Source organism: Hemicordylus capensis, chromosome 2, assembly GCF_027244095.1.
Source record: "Hemicordylus capensis ecotype Gifberg chromosome 2, rHemCap1.1.pri, whole genome shotgun sequence".
Lineage (NCBI taxonomy): Eukaryota > Metazoa > Chordata > Lepidosauria > Squamata > Cordylidae > Hemicordylus > Hemicordylus capensis.
This window is the reverse complement of record NC_069658.1, coordinates 427,622,328-427,638,416: the sequence shown is the minus strand read 5'-3', so window position 1 is coordinate 427,638,416 and position 16,089 is coordinate 427,622,328. Positions and strand designations below refer to the sequence as shown.

The window sequence follows — 16,089 nt, the reverse complement described above, 5'->3', positions numbered from 1 at the left end:
GAACACACGAATGAGCAGCGGGCACTTACTGGTACATGGTGTACAGTCGAACTGATGGAGGCTATGGCCAGGGGGTATAACGTTGTGAAAATCTATGAGGTGTGGCATTTTGAAAAAAAATCTGACAAACTCTTCACAGGTTATATCAATACCTTTCTCAGGCAGAAGCAGGAAGCATCGGGGTTTCCCCAGTGGTGTGTTAGTGCTGAGGATAAAGAGAAATACATCCGCGATTACCATAAAAGAGAAGGAGTGCTCTTGCGCCAGGATCAGATTGATGTCAACCCTACAAAGCGTCAAATTGCCAAATTGTTTTTAAATTCTTTGTGGGGTAAGTTTGCTCAGAGAACAAACCTGCCTAACACATCCATTCTGAGGGACCCTGATATGTTTTTTCACTATCTGTTTTCAAATAAGTATGAGGTTTCAATGTGTGAATTTATTGATGATGACACATGCTGTGTTTGTTGGAAACATACCCAAGACCGCATAACAACCTCAGGTACCACCAATGTTTTCCTAGCCTGTTTTACAACAGCCTACGGCCGTCTAGAGTTGTACCAACTGTTACACAAACTGCAAGACCGCTGTTTATACCACGATACAGATTCTGTGATATTTGTAAGCCGTGAAGGTTTGTACAACCCACCCCTCGGTGATTTTTTAGGGGAGCTGACCAGTGAGCTGCCCTCAGATCAATACATCACTGAGTTCGTGAGCACCGGTCCTAAATCTTACGGGTACAAGTTGTCTGGGGGCGAAACCTGTGTAAAGGTGAAAGGAATAACTTTGAATTATGCGAATAATCAAAAAATTAATTTTGACACTCTCAAAGATCTTGTCTTTGCCTACACTGCTGGTGAGGTCCCTCCCCGTGAGATTGTAGTGGAACAGAAAGGTATAGTAAGGAACAAAAAGCAGTGGACGCTCGAAACAAAAACTCTAAGGAAAACACAGAGGGTTGTTTTTGACAAACGTGTCATTGTTAACGGGTTTAAAACAGTGCCTTACGGTTTTTAAATGGATACCCGCTGGCAGCACCCCTTCTCAGCCATTCTGGCTGGTCCTAGTAACTGTGGCAAAAGTTTTTTTATAAAAAACATGTTGGACAATGCTCACTCTGTCCTATCTGTTGTTCCTGATAAAATTGTATGGTGTTATGCCTGTTGGCAGCCTCTGTATAAAGAACTGGCCTGTAAATATCCAATCATTACCTTTGTGAAGGGTATACCCTTGCAGCTGACAGATGATGAGCTGTTACCCCCCAATAAAAACTGCTTTCTGGTACTGGATGACCTTATGGCTTCTTGTTCTGACAACAGTCAGATTGAAAAGGGGTTTACGCAATACGTTCACCACCGGAACCTGAGTATTTTTTTCATTACACAGAATGTATTCTGTAAAGGAAAAGCCGCACGTACCATAAGCCTTAATGCTAAGTATATGGTGCTCTTCAAAAATCCTAGGGATAAGTTACAGATTGTAACTCTGGCACGTCAAATTTTCCCAGGCAATGTCAGATATTTCATGGAGGCATACGCTGATGCTACTCAAAAGCCCTATGGTTATCTGGTTGTGGATTTAAATCCTGAAACCCCAGAATCCTACAGGCTCAGAAGTGGCCTTTTCCCTCCTGACTGGCCAGTGGTGTACACCATGAAGAAAGTACAGCCCGGATACAAAAGGGGAGGTCTTTAATCTCTGGTGACACATATTACAACCAGGCCTCCTCTGAGGGACATCATGTCTAAATGCCTGAAGAGAAATCTTGCCCTCTTAAAACTTATTATTAAAACTTCACCAAAGCAGAGAAAAGCCATTTTATGCTCAGCATCTGATGACCTAATTGCTGCTATATCAGAGATAGCGTTGAACACCTTGAAAGGGAACATTCCTTTATCCCCAAGACAGGTGAGCTTACTAAGAAGAAGGCGCAGCATAATTAAAAACCTGAGTAACAAACGTGTGTCTCTAAGAAAAAAGAAGCTGCTTGTAAAACAATCTGGGGGATTTATTGCTCCTCTCTTAAGCATTGCCATTCCTCTGATAACGGGTCTTCTAACTAGACGCTAATGGAACACGCTGAAAAAATGTTCTTGGTTCCTAAAAGTCAATTAGAAGGTTTAAAGACTAATTTTCCCAAGGAGGAAAACATCAGGACTGGTGCTATCTATGCTTTAGATGCTGAAATGCAAGGGGTTCTTCAGAGGACAGGTTTAACAGAATATGAAAAAGCTAAACTCTATGAAGCTCTACTTCAAAAATATTTAACCCACGTAAGAAAGGGTGATGAAGAGAAAGGAAAACTAAACCTGTTTCTACCCCAACCCGAGCTGCCTGCTGCTGAAGTTCCACATAGCCCGGATCCCGCCTTTCAGGAAATCTTGGACACTTTACCTGTGCGTTGTAGGAACCCAGCAAAGATTTTGTTAAACAAGCTGAGGCATAATGCTCCAGTTACAGCGTGGGATGAGAGGGGTCGTTTTGTCTATAAAGGTGCTGCTGTTGAAGGTTCCAACATGGTTGACCTGATCAAAGCATTCACCCAAGTTCATGCACTGCCCCCCAAACGTTTCCCTAAAGGCTGGGATCTGTTCATGAGCGGTTTGGCAGAGTTAAATGTCCCTACCTCTATTGCAGGAAACCCTACCAGCAGGGAGTTTTTGGAGCATGTGAAGAATCCTACCCCTAGAGCTAGCCCTCTACTCTCAACTCCTACACCCCGGACTCCTAAAATACCCTTGAGAACTCACTGGCTCCAGTTGTAACCTGTTACATAATGTGACAAATAAATTTTTTCTCTGAAATATATATTTTTTCCAGATGGTAGTTGCTGTTTTTTTGTGGGTAAGGAAGACACAAGCACACATACTCTTTTTTTTTTTTTTTTTAAGCCTCAAGGCTTACTTTATTGTTCTGTGAAAATCAGTACAAGATCCACAGACTTGGGTGTTTTGGAAACAATTTGGGGCATGTCTAGGTATGCATTTCTTTTTCTTAACATACATCTCCACCATTTGGTCATTTCTTTCTAAATCCTCAGAATACAATTCTTGAATCTGTTTAAATGTTAACCCCTTACTCCTCTGTTGCAGAAAAAACACACAGTGGTAGCCACATGTCACGGCATCTGAAGCTTGTAGCTGACGTTGTTGAAAGATTATCTGGTTGGCATTTTTTCTTAGGAAATTCATGATGGTTTTGGGAAACAGAGGGTAATTTGGGGGGTGTCCATAAGAATCAAAAAATTCTCCCCGGTTGTCCTCTGTCAAGTAAATGGCAAGCCAATGCTCTCCGGCCTGATTGGAAGGATGCGTGTTCACCACTAGACCGGTCGGTCTTTGTAGCAGTCTCTTTCTCGGCAACCCATCATTAGGAAAAACTCCAAAGAAGGTCTTTTGGGAGCAGGGGCTTACAGACAACACACGAGTTAACTGTATGCTATCCATTTCACATATAGTCAAACAGCACATTCCTCCTGTGATTTATCTCTATGAGATTATCGAATACGGCATACACAAGCATGTTGATTGTTGTCGGTAGGGGTCTGGCAAAACGTATTTCTGCTCTCAGGTTCCCGGTTTTAATCAGGGAATAGTGACCCCCACATTCTTGGTCTGGAGTCAGATCAAAAGCTAGCAGTGTGTAGCCCTTCCTATATTCTTCCCTGTTAATGAGCAGTGCTCTATCTTCCAGATGCTTACCAGTGGCCTGCGCAAGGCCCATGTACTCGCGGACACAATTACCGGTTTGAAAGTCAGGCTGGTACGGCTTCATGGGCACAGGGGTGCTGTCCATATAAAGACATGCAAAGTTAATTTCATAATGTTTGAAATTGAAGGGGTTCTTAGAGAATGTTCCGCTAAAGGCATCATTATCCACAAAACCAATTATGACAGTTTTGGGTAGTTGTCCTAAAAATAAATTTTCCTGATTGCTGACACGACTTCCAATCGGTATGCTAAACACTTTCATACTCACACGGTCCACAGGGTATTTCGCATTGGCTGTGAGCAAAGCCTCTGCATGTGCTAAACGCACAACAGGGTTCAGGTAACATTTCTTGATAAAGAGAGAAGCTGACACTATCTGCAACTTGTATTGGGGGTTAGCCCCATCAGCCATCAAACAGAATGCATCCTTGCTGCGTGTTAGCTTAATTTTCACATCTACACCATTTAACAGTAGTTTTTCTTGAAAAAACAGATCTGCATGAAGACGCCCCAGCAGGTCTACCTTCCGGCTTCTAGCCGTAAAGGCGGCCCTTTCTATAAATCCAGAATTTCCGCCGTCCAACGTTCGGCCGTCCTGATGGGCGGCTGTGTCCTTATAAAATAAACCTGCTGAGAATTGGGTGGCTAGGGTGTTCTCGCTGTAATTCATCAGCGTTTCGATGATAGCCCTGTAGGGATAGGTACTGCTGCTCTGACTGACAAGACGGTCTCCCAGGGTTACATCCACCTGGCTAAACAGGGTCGCAATAGGGTAATTCACTAGCCCTACTGCTGCATCCTGGGCAAGAGCCGTTCCATCCTCATTGACAATTCTACAGCACACGTATAGAAGCGTGTTATTTAAGTCCATGTAAAAATCCCCTGCCCCTGCAATAAAGAAATCCAAAGGGGCATTGTCTGCCAGAGCTGTTAAGGGTGGCACTTCAACATACACGCTTCTTTCAATACTGGTTTGCGTCGGAGCAATTTGAAACAGGTCCAGTTCAGACTTAACACATTCTTCAGAGCTGCTATGTATAAAAGCCATTGTGTGTTTTTAAAAGATATCCCCGGCGGAGCCTCTCCTCTTCCTCTTAGGGCCACGTTTACGCTTATGAGCCTTCGTCTGTCTCACAGCTTTTCTTTTAAGAGGACAGGGAGGTCCCTTTAGTTGCACACGTGATGCTTTTCGTTTTCTCTTGATATACATGAGCCCTGATCCTCTTTGGGTGGTTGGGTTATGGGCCATCCTATTCACAACTGTTTGAGTGATGTGACCAGCAACGTCTTTAGCAATACCTTGGGCGGCTGTTTTAAAGTGTGGTTTAAGGATCCCCAACCCCTTTATCAAAAAGGGTGCTGCCATCCTGAATAGGCGCCGGAATATACCACCTATGCCGGCACCATACATGACAGGCGTGCCCGCATAACCGGTGAGGGCCCTTCCTGCCTGGGCCCTGTAATAGTTTTTGTAAAGGGTGGGATCCCCATAACTTTTCAGAGTTGGCATTTTTAATTTTTTTTTTAAAACTGCACACCTCTCTGGGGCCGAAAGTGCAGCTTCACAATCACCTTGCCGAAACGGAATGATACATTCCGGTCTTGGTCGTTCTTTATTTCTACTGTTATCGTGTTGATGTGGTTTTTGCTCACTGGGATATAGTGGGGCTTATCGTAGACAATGGTAACACGTTCCCCATTTTTCCCTTGTAGGGGTACGTTCCGCAAAAGGCGCACATAGTGGTCTCCCACTATCTGATGTTCCACAATGTCTGTATAAACAAACAGTGTGTTAAACCCCCCAGTTATGTCTGCAGGGAAAGGGAATTTTTTGGTAGGTGTGTCAGGATGGAGTCCTAATATGTGGGCTAATTCTGCTTCCGCTGAAAAAGCAAAAGAATTGTCACGACCATCGATCTGTATATATGAACTCACAGGGTCATATTTCAGGGTCGTACCCTCCATGGCTGCCTTGGTGCTTGCGATTTCATTAATATTGTCAACCAAATCTGTAATGCTTGGGTAATACCCCTTTCGTACAGTGAAGAGCCGCGTCCTTGGCCACCTGGTATATTCAAAGGGTGTATCCTCCGTAATAGTGTTCCAGCTGTGCGGGTACTGTATCTCAGCGAGGCCCACTTCCCACTCTCCAGGAAGATCCAGGGGCTTTGCTAATTGGATAGTGTAGGCAGAACTAGTGTTCTGTGGGAAGGTCTTATGGCTGGCATTACTGGGTAGAGTAACATAAAACCCTCTGCCTGCCATTCTACACCGGTTCGCATAGATCTGAAGCAGGCACCCAGCTGTTGAACTTATCAGGCCAACCTGCCCACTTCACTAAATGTTGTTTTACTCTTCCACGTCCTTTTGTATCAATAATTTTTTCAACCCTGTACACCTTGTCCGCCCCCTCTTTAACTTTCTGCATTTCTTCCTGATAGAAGCTGCCATGAACCGCCTCCCCCATGTAATCTTTTAACAGGTAAACAGGTCTTTCCCTTCTTCTGATGACTTGGTCCACTATAAACAATTCTGTGGTGTAGTTCTGTTCATAGCCTTTCTCAAACCTTCCTTTAATCTTTGAAATCCTGACATGATCACCTTTTTTTAGCATAAGAGTCTTGGCTTTTTTGTGGCTAGTGTTACCGTAAACAGTTTTCCATACAGCCAACTCATTGGAAGGCTTAACATCCACAGGCCTGTTTTGTATGGTTCTGTGAAAACTGTGGTTATAGCTCTTTATGAGTTCCGGTAAAACATCGATATATCTGAAGGTATTGTGAGCTGTGAAAAACCTCCACATTCGTGTTTTTAGTGTTCGGTTAAACCGCTCAACCACAGCAGCTTTGACATCATTGTTCGTGACGAAATGGTGTATTTCTTGTTCCTTTAATAGGGCCCCTACTGTCTTATTTAAAAACTCGCCCCCTCTGTCCGTCTGGAGCTTTCTAGGTTTTCGGCCTTCACTGAAAATAGCTTTAAAAGCCCTGGCCACTTCCCTGCCCTTTTTGTCTTTTAGAGGTACACACCATGCGTATTTAGATAGAATATCCACAACTGTCAATATGTACTTGTAGTCATCGTTGTATTTAGAAAATTGTTGCATGTCCACTAGATCGGCTTGCCATTGTACATCAACCCCTGAAACAACCGTCTTGTTTCTTTTAAAATGTATCCTCGCAGGTTTATGCAGTGTGTAAGCATCCTGCTCTGACAACCATGTCTTAACTTGTCTTTTACTCAGCTTAGTGTTCTGCCTGGCCTCTTGATATAGAGGTTCTACACCACCGTAGCTTCCTACATTCCCTGGTGTGTAATATATTTTCTTTAGGATTTTCTCATGTTCCGCCATGGTGCTACTTAACACAGGTATGAACACACATTTTTTCAAACAAAATTCTTTTATTGATCGTTTTCAGCACAGACACATGTGATACAGGAAAGGTTGACATCGCCAAGATGCATGTTCTCAAAGTTCCTGGCCTGTACAAATAAGAGGGGACAACACTTTAATAAAACAGGGCATTAAGTAAAACAAACTAATCATACACAATAAAAGGCATGTGGCTCACCATCTTGGGAACCTCCACATTTTCATTTAGCTCTTCAGGCATGGCCTTGGTAACCATACCACTATCCATACATTCCTCCTCACCTTCGGCTGCTGATGTAACGCTTACATCCCTTAAGTAAGCCTCTGTAGGGCTGGATGGCCATGGTGTCTCACAATCGTCGCACATCCAACAACGCTGATCGGCACACTGGTACTCCTGAGGCCTGTTTGACATGAAAGATAGGGAGCCAGACTCATCAGCACCCTTATTCAGCTGATGCTTCTTATTCACCCTTTTTTTCCTACGCAGCTTTGGTTTCACAGGAGCTTCTGTTTCAGAATCTGAGGATGATGAACTCACGTTTCTGGGATTGGGGGGTACTGGTTCTCTCCCCTCAGGTTCCACAATCGCCTCTTCAGACTCTCGGGGTCCAGTTCCCATAGATGGTTCTTCAACCGATTCGTCCTGCTCCTCAGCTGCTGTTTTCTCTGCAGGTATTGTAAGTACACATCCATCAGTGACATCCTCCTCACTCTCAGATGCTGATGTGAAACACACAGCCCTACAATAAGAGTAATGATTCTGGCTAGGACTCGGCGTCTCACATTCACATGATGACCAATCTTCGCTCGAACTGCAGCATTTGAGCACACAATAGGATACCCTTGGCCTGGATGACCACTGCTCAGATCCGCACCCACACTCATCAGAATATGTATACTCCCCACATGAACTATCACAACATTGCTCATCACACCAATCAAAGTGGGGTCTGCTCCTAACCCATTCTTTTTTCCTACGCAGCTTTGGTTTCACAGGAGCTTCTGTTTCAGAATCTGATGATGATGAGGAACTCACGTTTCTCTGCTTTAGGGCTGTTCCTGGTGGTTCACGGCTCTCAGATTCCCACTCTACTTCTTGAGGATCTCTGTTCTCCGTTTCCACAGTTACACCTTCAGGAGTGGCACAGGAGTCCAGATCTTGTCCATTTTTCAGGCTCGAGGGTGGAGAGTAGGAGAGGCTCCTCATTAAACCATATTTGGAACGACCCCTTCTAGGCTTCACAGGTGCCATCGGTAAAGGTAGGGTCGTGGGGCGTGAGGGTGTCTCAAAATCAGACATTCTCTCTGCAAAACTGTACAATGGTCCCTTCTGCAGGAACCTACACCTGAGCATGCTACTTATATCCACCAGTATCCCTTATCAACCAATAAGAGCACAATGACACGCAGGGTGGGAACTCCTTCCTATTGGTCCTCACATGTCAGGTGGGTAGGGCTCATGGTACAGGAGGCTCTGGGCATGCCTGGGCATGTTCTCTGGAGGGTTTACAACTCCTCCCTACTGTGGTGATGTCATGCCCTTCCGTGGGAGGGGATTGATGACAGCTTGCCCTTCAGTGGGCGGGGCTTGGTGACGTCTTGCCCTTACTAGGCTCTGACTTCACTTTGCCCATACTTCTTGCCCTTACTTAGTCTGTGGCTTCACTTGCCCTTACTTAGGCTCCTCCCAGGTATGTATATAATACTACTCACCCCAAGTCCCAACACCACCATCCTATTCTCTGCCCAGCAGCCTACACACTCTGAGTGAGGGCACTCTAGCCTCCTCCCTGTGCCCATTTCTCACCCACCCACTCCTAACTCAAGCCTTTAAACAAAGAAATCTGGGCCCCACTCCAAATCCACCAGCAGCAGCCTGGATTATTATTCTCTGCCCAGCAGCCTACAGGCTCTGAGTCTGGGCAGCACACTCTAGCCTCTTCCCTGTGCCCATTTCTTAGCTTCCAGCCCAAGCCTATTTTCTGCAGTGTGTGCTCAGCACCACAACCCATTTACAAAGGGCCCTTCTCCCAACTGAGTGTCCCCTGCCCTGAGACACACATCCACTTCTGTCCCTTGCCCCCAAATTATTTCAATTTTTTTTGGTAAGTTGGGGTTTTTAAAAGAAGCCCCCAAAAGAGATGGCTGGGAGGGGCAGTAGAGTGCCAGGTAGGGGGAGGGTTGTTGCTGCTGGTCATGGTGGGTGATGGTGACAAGGGCCTACTCCCCGAGTCACCCCTGCCCCTGCTTTGGTGAGCAGGCTGGACTTCTCACGTCTGCCTGGACCCATGCCAGGGTCTGCGCCCGGACAGCAATTAGGGAGAGGCCTCCGCTGCCATGTAAGAAATTCTTCCCGTGGCAGATGTAGAGGTGGTGCAGGTGGAGCTGGCTGCCAGTCCAGCAAGATCCACCTTACCACCCTGCCCGATGATCCCTGTGGGGGGTGGGGGCCCAAAGGTTGCATCTGAGGTGGCCCAGGAGGAAGCCCCTGTGCTGGGACTTCCCTGTCCCTGGGACTTCCCAGGCCAGTCCTGAAGGCGGTGGCTGTGGTGGTGGCGTGGCCTAGAAGGATTCAGCAAGAGCACCACAACCAAAGCCGCCACATGCCATAAGAGAGTCCAGCAATGTGGTGTGGGATCACTTTGCGCTTTGCCCTGGTGATCTCAGCCATTCTACCTGCACCCACTGCGAGGCACTTGTTAGCAGAGGCAAGGACCCTAAGCAATTCAGCACATCGGGTCTGCTGTTGCACCTACCCAGCCAGCAGGAACTTCTTATGTCTTTTAATGGGATTTGAGAAAGAGAAGTTGCCAGTGATCTGTGCCTTAAGATACAAATATCTTCCCCGTTTTCTCAGCCCGTCCTTCCCCTCCCCACCACCACCTTATTTATTTTATTGGAAAGCATTATTCAACATCAAAGGCTGGAGGTACAAGAATCTCCCCCCAACCCCCGGGATGTGTGTGCTTGTGTTTGCACTGGTTTGATGAAAGATCAACGATGGTTCTTTGAAATGGGAAAGGAATAAAGAACATCTGCTGAGGACACCTGAATGGCAATTCTGCGTCCCAAATGGCCCCTGTGTCTAAGGACTAGGATTCAGGTGGTATACGAGTCTAGTGGCTGGCAATCAAATAAATTGGCTCAGAAATTTGGGAAAGAAAGGATTATATTCTCTCCTCTTTCTTTCTCTCTGTAGTTGATTCAAAGAGCCTGCCTTCCTCCATTCTCAGGGCTCTGCATTTCGGTCGATGCAGCAGGCTGGTGGTTGTTTGTGCTCAGTCTGTTTCTTTAGCTTGAGATATTGAGACTTGCAGGTAAAGCAGCTTCAAAAGCAAGGGCAGTGCGAAAAAATATATGCTTTCCTTAAATCTATGAGACTTACTTCTGAATGAAAGTGCCTAGAATGAGCCACACACAATTCATTTCACTGAACTATGTTTCACTAGGTGTCAGATGGAGGGGTGGGGGGAGCCTGCAATCCTCAAACCACTTTTCTCAAACCCATGCACCCCAAGGAAACAACTTAGCACCCTAATCCTTAACACGTTGACCAGGAGGAAGACTCCACTGATCTCAGAGGTCATTACGGGCTTGTTAGTTCAATACCTGGGGAATAAGTGGGGGATGAGAAAGAGATGGTAACAAGCTGACCAGCCCCAGAAGATTCTCGGACTAAAAGGGCCATCCTTCCTGAGCAATCTAAAAAGGAGAAATAGTTCATTTGCAAAATCTGTGGGAAAGGGGGGAGGGAGCGGTCTGGGGATCCCCTCTCTACCGTTTGACATCTTGCTTCCCCAACCGGATGCAGATTAATCGGACCTGTCGCTTTCAAGTCAAGTGCTGCTTCCCCCCACCCCCACCTCAAGGCTGCGAGCTCCTACTGGGACAAGCCCCGGCGAGGAGCGAGTTTACTGCTAAGGGTTGGTTCTCTAAACTCCGTCTCCCAGGGAGCAGCGGGGGCTATTTGGAGAAGTACTGTACTACTGTGTCATGCCGTGCCTCTCAGACTAGTCAGAGACACCAAGTGCGCAGGTGCGGCGGTGCCCAAAATGGCCACCATGCCAAAGTTTGAAAGCCCAAACAAGCCACTGGCTGTGACAATGAAGGCCGGCGGGGGGAGGGGAAACCTCTGTGCGCCACCACCCCGCCACCGAAAGGAACTTCCCCGAAGGGGAGAAGGTAAAAAATTTAAAAATATAAAAATAAAAAAATAGATAAATTTGCGGACCCCCCGCAGACCAGACCAACCTGGAGCGGGTTCGAGGGGTGCTGGACTGAACTGGCTGGGTCAGGTTCAAGTCCGATCCGTACTCGAACCGAACTGGGAAAGCCAGTTCCGTGCACACCCCGAGTCACAGCATCTAAATATTAGGGGTGTGCAATTTGGATTTTCTGTGTTTCGATTTGTAACCGAATCAAAACAACCATGATTCGATTTGGATCCGAATCTAACCCGTCCGAATCACCCCAAATTCAATTCGGATCCGAATCGCGGCTGATCCGAATAGAATCGATTCAGGTTTCGGATCTGTCCTATTAATTTCTCCAGATTCCCAGCTTTCATTAAAAAAAAAAAAAAAAAGCTAAGCTCTAGCTCTTATAGAAGTGGAGTTTGGAGCAAAATGTGTGGTCACTATTTTTTAAGTGTTCGGATTCTTTGGTGTATGATAACTTTCACGAAATGAATCATTATGAGGATTCATTAGACACCTTCATTTCTTCTATTCATTTTGACTGTCTTTTAGACAGTGCCAATTGTCAACTGCCATGTGCCAACTACACCCCACTCCCACCCACAAGGCAGTGAGGTACTACTCAGTTTAAGTTAAGTGCCTAATGGGTAGAGGCCACCACCCAAATTGCAGAGGAATTGGACAAAGGGCTGATTTTTGGTGAATCTTTGAAGGTTTCGTGTCTTTGAGGCAGATTTGGGGGCATAAAGTGGGATCTGGGGTGGAAGAGTGTGGTGAGGTGGTAGTGCCTAATGGGAGGAGGCTACCACCCAAATTATTATTATTATCATTATTTCTTGTTTACACTGTCAGACAGGTGTTATTGACTGGTTTGTTTTATCCAGACATCGAGTCCTTCACAAGGACCTGGGATGCCAGAATTTTATTGTCAATTGTTATAGATATCGTCGCAGAATATAGGCTGTTCCCAGTAAAGCTGCTTTTTGTAATTGGCTGGTCGTGATTTCTGTGGCCCCTGTGGTGTTGAGGTGCTCTTCAAGGTCTTTTGGAACTGCACCCAGGGCGCCAATAACCACTGGGATTATTTTGGTCTTTTTCTGCCACAGCCTTTCAATTTCAATTTGTAGATCTTTGTATTTGGTGATTTTTTCTATTTCTTTTTCTTCTGTTCTGTTATCCTCTGGTATTGTTATGTCGATTATTTTGACTTGTTTTTCTTTCTTCTCGACTACATTTATATCTGGTGTATTGTGTGGCAGATGTTTGTCTGTTCGTAGTCATAATATTTTTACATCTTCATTTTCTTCAACTTTTTCAATTGTATGGTGCCACCAATTTTTGGCTCCAGGTAGCTCGTATTTGTTGCATATGTTTCAGTGTATCATCCCAGCTACCTTGTCATGCCTTTGTTTGTAGTCAGTCTGTGCGATCTTTTGACAACAGCTGATTAGGTGGTCCACTGTTTCATCTGCTTCTTTACAAAGGCGGCACTTGCTGTTTGTTGTTGACTTTTCTACTTTTGCTCTTATTGCATTTGTTCATAGTGCCTGTTCGTGTGCAGCCAGTATTAAACCCTCTGTTTCTTTCTTCAAGTTGCCATTCTTAAGCCATTGCCAGGTCTTGGTGATGTCTGATTTTCCAGTTATATTGTGCAAATATTGGCCATGCAGTGGCTTATTTTTCCATTTTTCTGCTCGGTTCTGAACTTGTTCATTCTTGTAGGCCTGCTTTGTTTCATTGGTGTTGAATAGTTTCTCGTTCTTGACCATTTGAAGTGCATCTTCTTCACTGTCCTTTATATATTCTTCAAGGCCTCTTTTCTCCTCCTCTGCTGTTTGATGGACTTGAAGCATTCCTCTTCCACCTGAGCTGTGAAGGAGGTATAGGCTATCCACATCACTGTGGGGGTGCAGAGCATGATTGATGGTCATAATTTTCCTGGTCTTAAGATCTAGCGTCTCTAGCTCTGCCAATCTATTATTCCTGCGGTGTATCTGATAACAGGTATAGCCCAGGTGTTTATGGCTTGTATGGTGTTCCTGCCATTGAGTTTGGACTTGAGGATTTTTCTAACTCTCCTGATGTATTCACTTCCCATTTTTCTTTTAACTTCAGTGTGTGCAATGTTATCAGCCTGGAGAATGCCCAAGTATTTGTATTGTTTTTTCTCTTCTAGGTTCTTGATGTTGCTTCCATTGGGCAGTTCTATTCCTTCTGTTTTTTTCCCTCTGTTCATTATTAATGCAGCACACTTGTCTAGTCCAAACTCCAGTGCTATATCGCTACTGAATATACGGACAGTGTTTAGCAGTGATTCGATTTCTGACTGGGACTTTCCATACAACTTCAGATCATCCATGTACAGCAGATGGTTGATTTTACTTGATGTTTTAGATGTTTGGTATCCAAGGCCTGTTCTGTTTAGTATTTCTGAAAGTGGAGTCATGGCGATTACAAATAACAGAAGGGATAGTGAGTCCCCTTGGAAAATACCTCTTCTAATGCTAACCTGTCCAAGTATCTCACCATTGATTGTTAACTGTGTACTTCACATGCTCATTGCTTTTTTAATGAATATCTGAATGTGTTTGCTGACACCAGTTGTTTCTAAGCATTTTAGTATCCATGTGTGAGGCAATGAATCGAAGGCTTTCTTGTAGTCAATCCATGTAACACTTAGATTGGATTTTCTTCTCTTGTAATTTTCTAAAATCATTTTGTCAATCAGCAGCTGGTCTTTTGTGCCTCTGGTGTTCGGGCAATTTCCTTTCTGTTCAACTGGAAGCTGTTTGTTAGTTAATAAGTGTTACATCACTTCCTCTGCTATTATTCCAGTTAATAATTTGAACATGGTTGACAGACAGGTTATCGGTCTATAATTACTTGGAACTGCACCTTTTGTTGGGACTTTCATGATGAGATGAGTTTTCCCAGTTGTTAGCCATTGTTCAATATCACCTCCTTGCAAAATGTGATTGAACTGTTTTGATGGTTGTTTATGAAGGCTTGTTAGGTGTTTAAGCCAAAAGCCATGCAGTTGATCGTCGCCTGGAGTAGTCCAATTTTTAATTTTCTTTGCTCTTTCACTTATTAATTCTGGTGTTGTTATTAGATCTTGCATTTGTTGGTTACATTTTTTGACCTCTTTCATCCAGCCTGCTTTTTTATTATAATCTATTGGATTGTTTTATAATTTTCCCCAGAATTGCACTGTTTCTTCTTTATTTGGTGTTTCTAGGTTTCTTGCAGTTTCTCCTTCTATGCTTTGGTAGAAACATCTCTGATTTGACTGGAATTGGAGATTCTGCCTGTGTTGTGTAATTCTAGCTTCGTATCTGCTAATCTTCTTTGACACTGCTGTTATTTACTGCTTTATTATTTCCAGGACTTCTCTAATTTTCCTTGAATCTAGGTGGTATTTTTGGATCAGATACTGTTTGGTGTTTTCATTCTTCAGCTTCTTGTCTTTCATATCTTTCAATTTATTAGCATCCTATCTAAGCCTGGAGATTTTATTTTCTAATCTAATCTTCCATTTAGGTGATATACTACTTTCTTTTTTTACAGGTCCACTGATCTTATATCCGAGCTCTTGTGTTGTTATTGTTGCTGCACTGTACATTAGCTGGTTTGTTTCTTGCAAATTATTGGTTGTTATTTCTGCAAGTGCAGCACTGACATCTTTTAATGCCTGAGGAAGTTGTTTTTTGGCAACTGTTTTTAGAGCTGGAAGTCAAACTCTGGTGGTTGCTTGGTTCATGTGCTCAGTTTTGTTTTTTGTGTGTTTGTGGTTTTTTGTGTGTTTTGTTTTTTTTGCTTTAGTTCTTGTTGCTTTTCTGTTAAACAGCATTTGGGTTTTTGAGGTGAAAGCAAAGGGGAGGTTGCTTGGTTTTGATTTTGAAACAGTTCAGCAACAGTGGCATCCTCTATTTCCAACACCTCCTCCACCTGCACCTGAGCAACTTCTTCAGTTGGTGGTAATTCTTCTTCCATATCTTGAGCCTGTGTTGCTCTTTGCAGTTCTTCCAGCTCAACTCCTGTGAATACTTTATTTCTTATTATGAATCTTCTCTGGTCTGCTAGCCTTTGTTCTGTTATTTCTGTATCTGGATACTTCTCTTTCCAAATTTGGTACATTCTTTAAAATAACCTCTTCTAGTTGGACTGGACTTGTATGGTTGGACCTCAGGCATAGCTCTCATGTTCCTCAGAGCACTCAAGCCCCACAACCACGCCAAAGTAGTGCCTCACTGGGGGTGTTGTTATTATTATTATTATTAATTTGATTTCTATACTGCCCTTCCAAAAATGGTTCAGGGCGGTTTACACAGAGAAATAATAAATAAATAAGATGGCTCCCTGTCTCCAAAGGGCTCACATTCTTTAAAAAAACACAATCTAGACACCAGCAACAATCACTGGAGGGATACTGTGCTGGGGGTGGATAAGGCCAGTTACTCTCCCCCTGCTAAATAAACAGAATCACCATGGTGAAAGGTGCCTCTTTGCCCAGTTAGCAGGGGATAACTGGATGTAGAATGTATCTGTCTAGCTCAAGGTGGACAAGCGAGTGTGACAGCATGGTCCTCTAAATTTGATTTAGTTTGGAAAGAGAGAGGAATGGTCATTGTACCCTGGATGAAAGGATGTTTTTGGCTTCAAGTGGGTAATGAAAGCAAAACCAGCCTCTGTCCTGTTTTTCAAATAGTCAGCATCACACATGAAAAGAAGCGGCTGTCTCCAAATACAGTGGAGGAAAAAGGGGAATTGTACATATTCAATTAGGGAATAAAGCCAAATGGAA

General features: G+C 44.3%; 1 protein-coding gene across 2 annotated transcripts; it reads right to left on the bottom strand.

Annotated features, from left to right (window-relative positions):
- Window positions 1-7,095: 7,095 nt before the first annotated feature.
- On the bottom strand, window positions 7,096-8,691 carry LOC128346949 (uncharacterized). 2 transcript variants are annotated; one of them, XM_053300792.1, is made up of 4 exons: window positions 8,126-8,691; window positions 7,628-7,755; window positions 7,286-7,490; window positions 7,096-7,196 (listed from the first exon to the last, which is right to left on the bottom strand). In XM_053300792.1, the coding sequence occupies exons 1-4, from the start codon at window positions 8,441-8,443 to the stop codon at window positions 7,116-7,118; spliced, it is 732 nt and encodes a 243-aa protein (XP_053156767.1). In that variant the 5' UTR covers window positions 8,444-8,691; the 3' UTR covers window positions 7,096-7,115. The 2 variants fall into 2 exon arrangements, with proteins under 2 accessions (XP_053156767.1, XP_053156768.1); XM_053300793.1 differs by having other exon boundaries at window positions 7,369-7,490.
- Window positions 8,692-16,089: the final 7,398 nt, after the last annotated feature.